The sequence below is a fragment of the Barbus barbus genome (genome assembly GCF_936440315.1).
Source record: "Barbus barbus genome assembly, chromosome: 11".
NCBI classification, from domain to species: Eukaryota; Metazoa; Chordata; class Actinopteri; order Cypriniformes; family Cyprinidae; genus Barbus; species Barbus barbus.
Window position 1 is genome coordinate 31,827,350 of NC_136739.1, and position 16,225 is coordinate 31,843,574.

The window sequence follows — 16,225 nt, forward strand, 5'->3', positions numbered from 1 at the left end:
AATGTTTTGCGTTCTTGAAAATTTTGGACAATTTATGATCTTGAAAACTGTTAAATCTTAAGGCTTTGAATTTGTTAAAAATTTGAATTATGTTAAAAGGTTAATTGGATGAGTAACAAACTGTAACACACATTAAATGTAATTTTTAGCTCATTTTTAGCTAACATTCAGACTAAGCAAAGTTGTTTCTCTTTAAAGGGGTCATCAGATGCAAAATTCACTTTGCAAGTTGTTTGAACATAAATGTGTGTTGGAAGTGTGTACACATCCATCATATAATCATAAAAATCCACCCAGTGTTTTTAAAAATCCCTATTTTAAAATCCTCTCTCTCAAATCAGGCTGTTCTGAGGTTCCTGTCAGAATGAGGTAGTTCTGTACAGGCCCCTCCCACGACAGTTGATTGACAAGCCGTCTTAGCTTAGCCCCGCCCTGAGTGAGCTGAGAGCTGTCCGCCTCCGGTGCAGGGGAAGACAAGATGTCTCAGATTAAGCGATTGAGGTGTTTTGTTGTTGAATGTAATAATGAACATAGCAGTCATCATTTACTCCTGACATCTGAGCCGCTGAAGATGCAGAGGATTAACGTTACTTTCACTTTGAAGTGAATGCACCGATCCCCGATCTACAGAAATGCGTCCATGTTCGCACAAAACATTCGTGATCCAGCTTTATCTACAGAATGAGTATAAGGGTTTTTATAAATCTTTGCAAATTACCTTTCCTAATATGTGCTAGCTAGCTAGTTTCTCAGCTAAACAGTACTGCTCGTCACCCCACAGAAGAGAGAGCTCATTAGCATTTAAAGCAACGTGGACTAAAAAAACGGCTTGATAAAAACAGAGCTGATTTTGACGGGGTAAAGAAGGTGTTTTTTACATTACCATTAAGAAATTTTAACCAAAGTATGTTATAGACGTTTCATTGAGACCCTAAAGAATCATATCAACTTGTGGAAAATGTGCATCTGATGACCCTTTAAGAAATGAAAACATGACAAATAAAATAAGTTATGGTAAAATCTACAATGTTTTGCATCTTTGACAAAAAACAGTCAAAATTCTGGACATAATTTATCATCTTAAAACTGTTCTTAAGGCTTCTGATATAAATTTTGATCATAAATATAAATTAAATAAAAATCTAACGTTTTTAATTCTTGACAAAAAACAGTCAAAAGTCATTACGATTATAAAACTTTTCGATCTTTAGGTGTCTGAATTACCTTTGTAGACAATTATAAATTGTGCTTACAATTGAATTGTCATAACATTTCAAACTGCATTCTATTAAAAAGGTTAAATGGATGAGTAACAAACTGTAACATAATGTCATTTTTATAAAGCTACAAATGTTACCACTTTTGTAACGTTTACAATGAACAAGTTATTTCTTTTATACATTTATGCATTTGGCTTAAATTTTTATTCAAGTTACACATTTACATTTTATCAGTAGCAATCAAACTCATGACCTTGGCGCTGCTGCAGAAAGAAATGAAATGCTATTTTAAGAAATGAAAACATGAGAAAATACATCCTTGTCTAATCCAGTCTAAAATCATAATTTATCATCTCAACAATATTTAAAGCTTCTGTTTAAATGCTTGAATATTAGCTTTGTAGACAAATAAAATTATGCTTACAACTGAATTTTCTCATATTTTTTTTATTCAGATGTTATTGTATTTTTATTAATTTATTAATTATTAATATTTTGAATTAATTCAAATTTGTATATTTTCCATTTTCATTTTACAGTTTTAATAATTTTGTTGTGTGCTTTTGTCTTTTGTCATTAGTTCTTTTGTATGCTTGTATTATTATACTTCTATACTTTTTAAATACATTTTTATTTCAGTTTTAGTTTTAGTTATTTTAGTACATCAAGTTAAACTAAATGAAAATAATAAATGTTGGCCTGGCAATCAGATGGAGTATTAAAGAAAAAGAATTACACACACACACACACACACACACACATACATATATATATATATATATATATATATATATATATATATATATATATATATATATATATATATATATATGTATATATGAATGTTCATAGTGAAAAAAAGCTGGAAACTTGACAAAGAAGAAGTTGACATATAAAATAATCTTCATTTGTGTCACACGTTTTTATCACTACATCATTCCCAGACCTCCATTTGTGTACTTTAATCAGTTTACTGTTACTTTAAAGTGTGAAATAGTCATGAAAATGAGTGATGTGTCCAAACTTTTGACTGCTAGTGTACATAAATGAGACAGAGCCAGCCCTAGTAAAACTGAAGACCTTACTTGACTTTTGCTGAATAGAAAAATAAATGTTACCTTCAAAAGCGTCCCATAGATTTACACCAGTGAGTTCAGGTAAACCAGGCCTATTTTTGCCTCTCAATTTACACAAATTCACTGGAAATGTGCATGAAGCGTGTGTCTCAGCACTGTTTTCTCAGGCCACAGAAAATCCCCGTAGAGGAATTCCTGGTTTAGGTTTCTCCGGGACCTTGTTTATTTTCCCCAAATTTTTTCTCTCTCTCACCTACATGACAGAAACTTGAGAAAAGCTAAGTCACAAAGCTCTGCTTTCAGTAGAAGCCAGAACGCCATGGAGGAAACATCTGAAAAAGTTCCTTTTGAGGTACGTGATGCTTTCATTTCATCCTTAAACTTCACATTATGCATATAATTTACTTGATTTATGTCTATAATCCAACGATGTGTGTTTAATAAGGCTTACAGTAGCTTGAAGCCCAGAGGGTTTATGCATGTGAAGAAGACAGCGGTCATAGCCTTCATCGCCGGCGCCGTTCTGCTGCTCTTTGGAGGCATTGGAGCTTTTTACTTGTGGAAAGTCAGCGAGAAAGAAGTAAGTGTCTCAGACCAGACAGTACAGTGGTCTAAACTAGTTTGGCTCAAAATTAGTGCAACTGTTCAGCAACCTCCTACACAAAAATATCACTTTTGGGAGCGTCCATCAAATTCAGCCCACTAAAGCTAAAACTTGAACTCCTTAAAGGCAAATTAAAGCAGTAATGTTTATTAACATTGGTAGATTGACAGAATCGATTGTGACGAGTTAACAAATTTTACTATTTGTTCTTCTTGATGTGCAGCAAATTGTTATGTGTTTTGAGTTTAATTTGCATGCATGGATGCATTCATCTGGGGATTTTGTAACACTGCTATGTTTAAAGTATACATTTTTAATATTCCGCATTGCATAATCACACAGTTTCGCTCTCAAATGCATGCTGATGCAATAGCGCAGACGTGTCGATATTTAAAGCACAGCAGGTCTGAGTTGGAATGAGAATATTTAAATTGCAGTTTGTCTCAGCAAAGTGTCAGGAATGATCAATGAAGCAGGCAGCGTCGTGTTTGCATTTGCAGCCATCAGTGTGCATTGATTTCAGGCACCTCTGGTATTTTAAAAAAAATCCGCCAGGTTAAAGACGGCAAACAAAGAGGTCTGTGTGCTGGGTTATAATCATGCAGTGTTAACACTGCAAACAGATCAGCATGCATCACTTCCCAACACAAACATAAACGGTCAGTAAGAGCTGCACCAGTGAGCAAACCACCTGCTGGACCACTGCACAAAATAATGCACCAATATTACACAGAATTTTATATATGGATTAAATCAGTGGTTCACAACTACAGAAGATTTGCTTCAGGATACAGATTAAGTGGCAACACAAAACTGATTGATATACAAAAGAAAAAAAGTCACACATTTACTCTATTTTGGAAGCATTTTCTCCTCCTTTTGACAAGTATGCATGATTATATGGTTAATTTTATTATTTCCATTTAGAATCATTTCTCCCTGATGAGAACCACCAAAATGTAATATTTTTATGTTGCAGTGTTATTTTGAGATATTATTTTATTTATCATTATTTTATTTAGTTTTCATTAATAATTTGAATTAGTATTTATTTATATATGTTTTATATGGGTTATGTGTCTATGTATAGTTTCTATTTCAGTTTTAGTTTTAGTTAATATAGTACATCAAGTTAAACTAAATGAGAAATGTTGCCTTAGCAACTAGCTTACATTAAAAAAAAAAAAAAACTATTTATATTCATTTAAAAATATATATTTTTTCAAATTAATTTTGTTTTGTTTCGACAGTTGTATTATTTTTTTAAATATTAAATTATTATTTTTAATCTTTAAATTTTAAATAATTTTTAAAACTTTATTTAATGTTTTAAATAATTTTTATAACCACACACACACACAGTTTAAAAAAAATGTCTATATAGTTTTTCTTAATTTTTATTTATGTTTTAGTTTTAGTTATTACTTTAGTTATTTAGTTAAACTAAAGCAACATAAGAAATGATTGAAATAATAGCGGAAATAATCGGTTTTACATATTTTATATTTATATATTCATTTTAATATTAGTAATTTTTTTATCATTTGTATAATTATTAATTGATATATATATATATCTGTGTAATATTAATTTCCCTTTAATTTGAGTTTTTGTTACTTTTTATATTCTATTTTATTTCAGAGTTTACATGTATTTTTTCAAATAACACACACTGCAAAAATGATTTTCTAATTTAATATTTATTAATTTTTTTCCTGTAAAAAATCAACATTCTTAAATCAAGATACATTTACCAGAGAAGTAAAATGACCCAAGATATTAAATCTTGTTTTCTGAAAAAATGCACCAAAATTTTCCTTAAAAGAAGAACACATATCTGCCAGTGGGGAAAGAAAAATAATCTTGTATACCCTTTCAATTAAGTTTATTTTTCTGACCCCATATGCAGATATTTTTCTTGTTTTAAGCAAACACTCACTCAAATCTTAACTCTAGTGTGTTCATGTGGACAGGCGTTCAGCGCTCACTACAGTAACATCGATATAAAGATAGAAGAAGATTCAGGGAAATTTGTGGAAGTTCAAGACTTCAAAGCCGTGAGTAGCACATAATAAACCTGTTCATCTCAATTCAGAGCTGTTCATAAAATAACTCATTTATTTGCGCTCTTTTACAGGGCATTACAGCAGTCAAGTTTCCTGGAAAAGAGAAGTGTTACATCAAATCACAAGTCAGATCTGAGCATCCTGAGGTGAGAAACAATATAATCACCATTAAAGTCTTTCTTATGCCTACATGCTTCATTCTACAGATCAGACTCAAGTTTCATTTATTAAATATTCATTGGCTATTCTGACCATATCTGCATTTCACTTTGATGAAATATGAATGAAATTAATGATGTCTAAAAATAGTCCTGCAGAAATTAATTTACATGTCCATCATGTTTCATAAACCTCAGATAAAAGCATCTGCTTCATGGATAATCATATGAGACTCAATTGGGAAAAAAAAAAAGTTTATCAAGCTAAATGAAAGGTATTTAGTTGTAGCTGTGAAAACAGAACGCATAAACTTTCTCATTAAATTCTTCACAGATTTGTCATCTCAAAATGTTTGGTTACAGCCAAAGCGTGTAATTTTGGCATTATCAGCTTCACTAAACAGAATTTCATACTGCTTTCCTGGCCACGCCTCCATCTGCTGTCTGTCACATGGATAGCCCCGCCCCCAGACTCATGCCATTGGTTGAGCTAATGCTTTTATGCCAGGATCAAGGTGTTAAAACACTGAAAGTGATAACTAAAAAGACAGCGATTAACTATTAGTGTCCACACCAACGCACAATAATGTTATGTTTATTATAAGCCCATGCTGCAGTTTTGTCATCTGCCGCTTTAAATACTCAAGCTCATTAAAGTAGATTGGTTTCTGATTGGCTGTCAATGTATTTTTCATCAGATAGAAAAAACGATATGAAAGTGATTTCATCGCTCCTCTGTGTCATGATCGTTATAGATGTTGTGTGGAGTGATGAAATCTAAACTCAGAACTCAAGTCAGAATTCTTAGATTGAAAATCAGCTGCAATTACTTTTGACATTTTTTTTAATTTCTTTCAGAAGTATATCTTTATCATTAGAATTATCGTGTTTGGTTTGAACGGGACTTTAAGGTTTAGCTGGTTTTGTGTGCAAAAAAGCATCTTCATAAACAGCAATTCAAAATATTATTAAAAAATTAAATACATTTTCTATTACAAAATCATTATATTTTTATAATTATGAATGATTCTATTCTATCAGTTCTATTAAAATGAATAATTTCTATTATTAAATACAGCTATCTATAAAATCATTGTGTATCCACATTAAACTTGCATAATAAATCTGGAAGTTTCAGGTTTCAGTGTTCAGTCAAGCGTTGTGTTTTAATTACCAACAGGATAAATCTGATGTGGGGATTCTGGTCTGGATCGCAGCTGAAGAACCACTGAAGGACGTCAGTTTTCTGAGCCCTGAAATACTCAGATTCTGCGGAGACCTTCCCATTTACTGGCATCATCCTGCAAACTCCAGAGGTGCTTCATTGCATTTCTATTAATAAACCTGCAACACATGAAGAGCAATGATGCAGTGCATGAGAGTATTGCATGATTAATAGTTCAGTATAAGTTATATAATGTCATTCATCAAGCCACACAACACTATCCCAGCTAACTGGAAACGTTCTGGCAAGATTCTCTCAAACTTATGAGCAAACGTTCTTTAATAATGTTCTCAAACGTTAGCACAAAAACACTGTTTATACATTGTTCTCTGAAACATTTTAGCTATACCTTCAAGTAACTTTTTTATTTTATTTTTTTATGTTGCTACTTGTTTCAGAATGTTTAGAGAATATTCAAAAGCAACATTCCCTTAACATTTGCATAAAGAAGATATATATTTTTAAAACCTGGACATATTGAAAGTTCAGAGAACATTCAGGACTTCATGGGAACATATGCAAGACATTCTTAAAATACTGTAACATGTTGGTAGTATAAATCACTCGCACGATAAAGAAGAATAACTGGAAATAAACTTTAATAACAAACTCGGAGACACAAACCAAACACAATAACCAATGAGAACGGACAGAAACAAAGGGAGAAGTAAGCGTAAAAGCACACGAAGCAAACAAAGGAACTGATGAGTTAATGAACAAGGCAACAGGTGAACAGAATGATTAATCAAACTAAGAAACTAGGTCATGGGGAAATCACGATGAGACAGAAACAAAGCATACACGTAATAAATACTATTGTAAGCTGAGGATATTCCCATTAAATATGAAAACGTTATTTCTGAATATTCTCTGGAGATACAGAATGTGCCGTTTTTTAAATGTTTTAGAAACTTTTTTTCAAACGTTAAGAGAACATTGATCTTTTGCAAACATTATGAGAACGTTACTTTTGAATGTTCTTTAAACATTCTGAAACAATTAAAAAGACTTAATTTTTTTATAAAATGTTCATTCCATCAGAACATTCTATGAATAATGTATAATTATTTTTGTGCTAACGTTTTGAGAATGTTATTAAAGACCAAACACCCAGCCGACAAAAATATGTTCTAAGAGCATTCCATTAAGTTACGAATAGATTATTTCAGAATGTTTTTGTTGGTGAATGTTACATTTTATTATTGCAAACATATGGAAACATTACTTTTGAATGTTCTCTGAACGTTCTGAAACAAGTAATAACATGCAAAGGTTAGCTAACAACATTAACGGAACATTATATTTTAACATTTACAAACATTTTTGAATGTTGAATGTTTTGTAGTTATTAGTAAAGTTTAAAAAAACAGACAAATGTCCAACTTAAAAGTTTCAGGGAAAAAAAAAACTTTCCATGAACAATGTATAAATAACGTTTATGTGCAAACATTTTGAGAACATTATTAAAGACCAGATAAATTTGAATGAATGTTGTATTACCATTACTGTTTGGGACTTTAAGAGAACCTTGCCAGAATGTTTCCTGTTAGCTGAGTTCATACAGCAGATGAACATGTTTTTTTTTAGATACAAATACATACATTTTATTGATCCCAGGAGGGATATTTAATGCAAAAACAGATCCACATTCGATGGTCATTACACACTGACCGTGACATTTGTGAATGAGGCGGTGATTACCATCTAAAGCTCAGATATGCCTCGCTCTTCAATGCTGCTTATCTTCACTCTTGCTCTCTGCTGGCTGTTTCTGAAGCATTGAGGAAGAGGAGAAGTGTGCCGCGAGTGAGGCGGCAGAATACAAGTGGATTAAATCGACAACAGGCGAGACGTCGAAACTCCACGAGTTCAGCCAGAGAAGATGAGCAGCCGCCGGGGCCCGATTATAACCCTGAAAACCCTTATCATGTGAGCAATGCCTTCATTATTAAAGTAATGCATAAACATGCTAGAAATATACACACACTACCAGTCAAAAGTTTGGAATAATTCATATTCTTCTTGTCACCAAGGCTGCCTTTATTTGATAAAAAAAATACAGTAAAAACAGTGATATTGTGAAGTATTATTACAATTTAAAAGAACTCTTTTCTATGTTAATATAACCAGCTTTTAATCAAATTTTTGCTACTTAATATTTTGTGGGAATCTCAAGTTAAATTGACCAATCGTAGCATTAACGACATTTATAATGTTACAAAAGATTTCTGTTTCAAATAAATGCTGTTCTTTTGAACTTTATATTCATCAAAGAATCCTGAAAAACTAAATGAATCACCGTTTCCATCAAAATATTGAGCAGCACAGCTGTTTTCAACATTGATAATAATAAGAAAGGTTTCTTGAGCAGAAAATCAGCATATTAGAATGATTTCTGAAGATCATGTGACACTGAAGACTGGAGTAATGATGCTGAAAATTCAGCTGCAGATCACAGAAATAAATTACATTTTAACAGATATTCACATAGAACATGGCTATTTTAAATTGCTAAAATATTTCAGAATATTCCTGTTTTTCCTGTATTTTTGTAATAATTTCACAATTTTACAGTATTTTTAATCAAATAAATGCAGCCTTGATGAGCATTACAGACTTCTTTCAAAAACAAAGAATACTGACACCCAGTGAATCAGAATTGCTGCCCCACTGCAATAATTTCACAGTGCTCTGCTCACCATCTCTTTTTTCTTCTCTCTCCAGCGAAATCAGGAGGGTTCGGAGGGGCACATGGTGTTCGATCCCATGCTGGACCATCGTGGCATTTGCTGCACAGAATGTCATCGCAGTTACACCCATTGTGAGCGGGTATGTGAGCCTCATGGGGGCTACATGCCGTGGCCCTATAACTACCACGGTTGTAGGCAGGTTTGCAGGGTCGTCATGCCATGCCGCTGGTGGGCGGCTCGCGTGCTGGGTCTCGTGTAAGCTCTTGTGTTTCTGCTGGTCACCAGCTGAAGGCACAGTCGATTTGCCCTTAAGGTCTAACTGAAGTATAATGAGGCATTTTCAACAAAAGTAAACCTCCAATGTAAATGGAAGAAAAGTCAGACATGGGCATACACACCAATAGTTGGTGTATAAACCTAGCAATAGTTGAAATATATATAGTTTTGAATAACAGACATATGTTTTTAGGACTATTAAAAGATGCTTTTTGAATTGTACACACTTGACTGTGCAGTGTTTTATTTATGAGCCACTAGAGGAACCAAACAAAACTGCTATTGGAAATCCAGTGGAAGATGTTTGATTAGGGGTTCAAGCACGCAGTGCTGAAACACTAAAGTATTTGTTAGGATTTTTTTATTATTATTATTCCGCGCTAAAACTGATCGTGCAGCCCAAACCGTAAGGCCTAGATAGCTGGAACTTGGTCAGATGGTAGTAGTCCAGCCTTCTTGTCAGATACAAAGTACAGTCATTATTTTTGCAAATCTGTTTGGTATTGCAAGCAGCACAGAAATCACATACTTCAGTTTTACACGAACTACATGAAAATAAATATTTGCATTGCATTTATTCAAATGCAAACTGTAAAATACACTTCCACAGCCTCCAGGCAATTAACAAATACTGAGTTGGATGAACTTAATATCATCTTGTGTCCAAGAGTTGCAACCTAATTTCACAAAATCCTCTGCGTAGGCATTAATAACTCATTAGGCTTAGGCTTGGTTTGCTAGTAATCATTAGGCTAATCCATGAATTCACCCACTGAGATATTAAATGGTATGTACAGCAAGATTTAAATGTACTACACCTTCAAAAAAGAGAAAAGCAAACACCTTCTGAGCTATTCTTAAATGGTTTTTGTGTATTTTGATGTCAACTTTCCTCCCACAGTATACTTTCAGGTTTGAAATGAAGAGCACATGACTTTGTTTTAGACATATGAGGCTCAGAAGAATGAGTCCACAGTGAAAATATGGGATGCTTTCTTTTCCATTTAAATTTAGAAGAAAAAAGAATTGGGCATTTTAGAAAATGTAAAAAAAGCAAAAAAAGAACTATGTCAGATTGAGCTCTACTTTCTAAGTAAACGAGTGACATTGTTCATGCATTTTTTTGTACAGTCAGATTTTTCACACAAATTGTGTTGCTGACAATAAATTGTAATGAAAATGCACAAAAGCAGAGGCATTTCAATCTTTTGGATCCCGCAGCATATCTGTGGAGAGAAGTTTCTGTCTTTCTCTCGCTGCATCTTCATCATCTTAAACTAACATGAGTCCTGTGCTACAGTGACTGCAAAAGTCATCTAAATAAAATATGATATTTCAAATATAAAAACGACCTTATCCACTTCAGTAATTTGAAGGCTGTCTGGTCTGTGCCTTCATTTATTTATTTATTATTCATTATTTATTGTTTTTCCACAAACAGGCAAGACACAAAGTTCCAAAAGCAGCAAGAGCGATTTAGATTTAATGATGTATGAAGCACATTTCAAAGATGCTTTTTGCGCCCGTAACGCTTTTTTTCGCACGATCACGCTAATGAGGAGAAATTCTCATCTCGGGATGCTTTTTAGAGAATGCTCTTCTGTGATAGCAGTTCATGTTTCAGTCACACTGCTGTTGTCTCAGTGGGGAAACATGAGCAGCTCTACAGGAAATCAAATTGACTTTGGCATGTAGTGTCTAAGAATGTCCATGTCAGAAGTGAGCAAACTCACACTGCCTTGAGCAAATGTTCAGACATTTTAGCATTATGCTTAGACATGACATTTTCTCTCTCTCAAAGGAGTTGGGGGTTTATGGGTAGCTCTGTTTGTTATGCAATAACACATTTTGAGATGTGCATGGACTGTATCCTATTGGGGCAAGTTCATGACCTATTCAAAATCTTTGACAAATATGGGTTTTGCAACATTTACACCCACACCGATAACCACACATGTGATAGAAGCTAACAGAAATAGCTGTAGATGCCTCTACAGTGATGCAAACTGTTAAGAAGCAGTCACATTTATCGTTTTTCTGCTAATTTTCGTGGAAAAAAATACTACAGTAATTTATAGTAAATAATATAGTGTTTTTGAACCATACTATAATAAATAACTTGAAGTAATTTGTTGTGGTAATATAACAACTAATATAAACAAATGACTTTACCCAAAACTGTACTAAGTTTTCTACAACTAGGGTATATTATACTACAATACACTACAGTTTACTGCATTAAAAACTAAAGTATACTACATTATTTATTACAGTTTATCAGTTCACTATAGTTAATACTACAGTATGCTGCAGCATTCATTAACAAAGTGTTGTAAATACTATAATATATACAGTATAATACACTTTACTATAGTATTTGTCATGTGGGTTATTACACACCAATTTCATATTTAATACTGTAAAGCTGCTTTGACACAATCTGTATTGTTTAAAGCACTAAAGGTGACTTGACTTGACATGAACTGTTTTGAACGAATCTGAGTGAATGACGTCCTTGAGTCCTTGAATGAATCAATGTTTAAAACTAATCAGTTGAATTTATGATTCAATCACTCATTGATTCACTCAGGAATGAAACACACTATCGTTTCTTGGAGATGCGACACCGTCTCATTCAAGCGATTAGCTTCATAGCTGTCATTTAACACTCTCTTTCTCCTCACATAATGAAATCATCCACACTCAAATCGATATTTCATGTCCATTTATTAATATGTATAGTCAGGTTAATAAGAGAGCCCTCTGCGCATGTCAAGGTCCTTTATTTAGCGGTAATGATCGGATGACTGTATGATCACATATTATGTGTCTAGCATTTGTGTAGCTTCTTTTCTATAGAACTGTGAATGTAGACAACAGGGATGTTATCTGCTCGCTCAGTGTGTGGAATAAAATGAGAAATCTGCCCTGCTTTTCACCGGCCAATGATGATTACTGCGCTTTCATAGCTGATACGACAGTCTTTCCGTAGGCTATATAATATTAATCCAGCACCCACGCTTGCCAGACGCACTTAAAGCAAGGTGACAAGCGTGACATATCCAGGACCTCCTGATGATTCGTGCTCCAGCTCGTGGACATTAAAGGAGCCACGTGGAGCACCTTTGAGTGCCCTGAAGTGGCTCAAATTTGCTGGGAGCGGGAGTGGTGGGGAGGACACACATCTCCACCTCTGCACTTCCACTGTCACGGTCATTAAAAGAAAATGAGGGGATGTGAGATAGGTTTTCTTACCTGACAGTGATTGTTGGAGTGTGAGGTGTCATCAGAGACACTCATTCATGTCTGTCTGGGCTAGAAAAGAAGAGGAGCACTAATGGGTGACGGATAATTGCTTCTGCTAATGGTCTCGCAATGTGCATGCAGTGTTAGATTACATAAACAATGGGTGAAAAATAAGATGAAATCATTTGCATCTTAGTTGAGGCCTCACTCTATTATTTAGACCCTGCTTCAATATCTAGTGAGATGTCTTGCTGTTTACTGCCCATATAGCCAGCTGCCTTTTGAGACAGCATCCTAACTAACATTAAACCGCATTAGGGATCAGTCTAGAGAGCAACTGCTCGTGCAAAGTGCACACGAGACTTGACTAATATAATAATAATAATTACTTTAATAATTACTTAGATTTTTTGTTGCTGCTTTGGAATTTACTTTGCATCTTCAAATCTCTTCGCGCAACTTAAGGCAGCTCTGTGCCTGCTCAAAATTCTGTGTAAAGATGTAATGCATAACAAAAGCCAGACTAGATTATACCAGCTCTGACCCACCTTAACCTATAGTATTAAAGCATACAGTTATAATTTGTGTGGAAATGCATTAATGCCACCTCTAAGCAGCAGTAAACAGCCTGTGTAAAAACACCTAAATGCCATTTCAGAAGCGCTTCTATGCCACATATGCAGTGTAACTCAGAAAGTAAAAATGCTGCCTCAAAATTCTGTGTAAAGATGCAATGCAGAATAAAATCCAAACCACATCACGCTCAAAAATGCACAAAAGACGAAATATGGCAGAATGAATCATACAGACTCTTTTCTAGTGTTTTTCTATCATTTTTGGCACTTGATAGTGTCTTTATTTCATTGCATGGAAAAGAGCAGCATGAACATCGATGAAATATCTTTTCGCTCTGGTTTGGCTCTTTGTCTTCTGTATATGACTGTGATTTCTTGAGCAAGTGGCATGAGCTCCAGCCACTGGTCCAGGCTTTCGGCCAGCATCTCTTTTTTGCTTCTTTCGGAGCCATGGGCTTCTTATCATGGGTGTCCAGCCGTACTTTCAGTGCCTACATCCATCTTGTTGATTCTGGCGGTGTGCTCCAAGAACAGATTTGTAGAGGCAATGACCAATGCAGGAAAAAAGCAGTGATGTGTGTTCCTCCAAGAATGCAGAAACCGCCCAGCCATTGTTGGGTCTGCTCTCACAGTTCTGTCTTTTCCTAAAAGGGTTTTTATTATTAATTCACAGTTTTTAGAGATAATGCTCTGAACAAATTGCCAACCTCACTGCATTAATTGATTTTTGCATGTGCATTAGTGTTCATTTAAGAACTAGTTGCAAAACTAGGAAAAGCAGTGCTTGTGTGTTTAATACATAATATACATTTCATTTATGTATTAATACATTTGAAAGCACTAGATAAATGCGTGAAGGTGTATTGGCTTTCCTTTCTGCACTGAAAAAATAAATAAATGACGCTACATTTTTTAAAGTAAGTGGTTGCAAACAATTTATTTTAGCTACATTTAAAAAAAATAAAATAAAGTTAGTCAACTAAATTTATTTAAATGTAGCTAAAATAAATTGATTGCAACTGCTTACCTTAAGATCTTTTTGTGTGTGTGTGTGTGTCTAGCTCTTATTCCAACAGCACCAATGGTTTTGAATTGGTTTTGTATTCACTAGACTATGAATATTTTTCTGGAACACTTATATGACTGGACTGTTTACATGATTTATGATTGCAATCATATTTATATATATATACAAAAAAAGCATATGTATATACAGTATATACTGAGCCTGGTTTCTCCCAAGATTTTTTTTCCTCCATTTCTGTTCTGGTTCCTTGTCTGTTGCCTTTGGCTTGCAGTTGGGGACACTTAATTTCTGGCAATATTGTGGACTTGATTGCACAGAGACTGTCTGAAGAGAACTGAACTGAGCTCATGACATCACTGAGTCTATAATGAACTGACTTTAACAGAGAAACTGTCCGTTTTCTATTGTCCTCTTGCATTATCAACACACTATTTTCCTGTTTGACACAGTAAAGCTGCTTTGACATCTGTACTGTATAAAACACTATATAAATAATGGTGACTTGAATTGGTTTCCTCTAAAGGTGACTATTGGATTATGTAAACAAATAAGCAGAATTTCAGCAAACATGATTAAATTCAGCAGGCTGCATTATATACTGTATTTAACAGCCATTTTTCATAATATTATATTGTATGATCAACTCCTAATAGATAAAGTCATGTACCGTGCTGCATTTATTTTTTGTTTAATAACCATATTAATTTAGTGGATGTTAGATAGAATTATATATATAGATTTTTTTTTCAGTTTTAGTTATTTTAGTACATCAAGTTTAATTAAAAAAAAATATTTTCTTCATTACTATCTTTGTCTTGTTTTCCATTACTAATATATAATATATAAACATACTTGAGAAGCACAAGTATGTGCTTAATATATGTGCTTATTATATATTAATACTTAATATATTAATCACATAATATATTAAGTATTAATATTTCTGAAAAGCATTATTAAATGTTATTAAAATGTTATGTGAATTTTTCCTGTATCTGCCAATGGAGTCAAACAAATATCTTTGTTTTCCCTTTGAGTTTCTGATTTCATTGGCAGATTTTTAAAAGCAAAAACTCACTTGATTTTAGTGCATTTACTGCAGAAAAAAGAGACTTACTATCTCAAGTAATTCTGCTTCTCGAGTAGGAAAATTTTTGTATACACTCACAGAAATATATATAATTTCACACACACACACACACACACCTTTGTTTTTGTGAAAAGTGGGGACATCCCATAGGCGTAATGGTTTTTATACTGTACAAACTGTATGTGCTATTGCCCTACACCTAAACTTAGCCCTCACAGGAGACTGTGCATTTCTACTTTCCCCCCAAAATCTCACTCTGTATGATTTATAAGCATTTTGAAAAGTGGGGGCATGGGGCAATGTCCTCATTAAGTCACCTTCACCTTGTAATACCTGTGTCATACCTGTGTCATTATACAAATTTATGTCCTCATTAATGTCCACACACACAGCAAGGCAAGCCCACTGTACACCAAAAGATCTTTATAAGCAACAAAACAACCTGTTAACACTGAGGGGAGAAAAATCCTTGCCTCGCGGCCTTGAAGTCTCCAGATTCCCGCGGCTCTGCAGAAAGCAGCAGCTGAAGTGTTTGCGAAATATTAAAAAGGCTCCCTGTGGCGCAGAAAAGACAAAATGTTATAGGTGCAGCGGCGTGGGGAGATACAGAGCTGCTTTCTTGTTTGTGTGGCTCCAGGGAGCCGCTGGTTCCCAGAGAGCCCTTCAGGCCCGAGGAACAGACAGCACTTTGTGCATCGCGATGACCCGCTGCGTCTGCCAATCACACGGCGAGCCACGCTCCTGTACTAATGGGCAACCGCAGCCAAGGATTCCTGAGGTGCGTCTCTCTCTCTCTCTCTCTCTCTCTCTCTGTTTTCAGATCCTCTCTTCTCTCCTCTACACCTGGGCTTTCATCAGAAGCATCGAGGGCAGAGAGCCCCAGCTGCTCGCCGAGGCACGATTTGTTTGTGCCTTGAAACCATGTATGGGGGGAAATAATATTTCCAAGAAGTCAAAAAACCACAAGCAAAT

The 16,225-nt window shown here is 34.4% G+C and overlaps 1 protein-coding gene across 2 annotated transcripts; it reads left to right on the forward strand.

Annotated features, from left to right (window-relative positions):
• The first annotated feature begins 2,319 nt into the window (after window positions 1-2,319).
• Window positions 2,320-10,498, forward strand: LOC306876844 (leukocyte cell-derived chemotaxin 1-like). 2 transcript variants are annotated; one of them, XM_079428272.1, is made up of 7 exons: window positions 2,320-2,648; window positions 2,742-2,876; window positions 4,874-4,957; window positions 5,038-5,112; window positions 6,305-6,440; window positions 8,127-8,278; window positions 9,074-10,498. In XM_079428272.1, the coding sequence occupies exons 1-7, from the start codon at window positions 2,616-2,618 to the stop codon at window positions 9,296-9,298; spliced, it is 840 nt and encodes a 279-aa protein (XP_079284398.1). In that variant the 5' UTR covers window positions 2,320-2,615; the 3' UTR covers window positions 9,299-10,498. The 2 variants fall into 2 exon arrangements, with proteins under 2 accessions (XP_079284398.1, XP_079284399.1); XM_079428273.1 differs by lacking the exon at window positions 4,874-4,957 and having other exon boundaries at window positions 2,419-2,648.
• The last annotated feature ends 5,727 nt before the right edge of the window (window positions 10,499-16,225 follow it).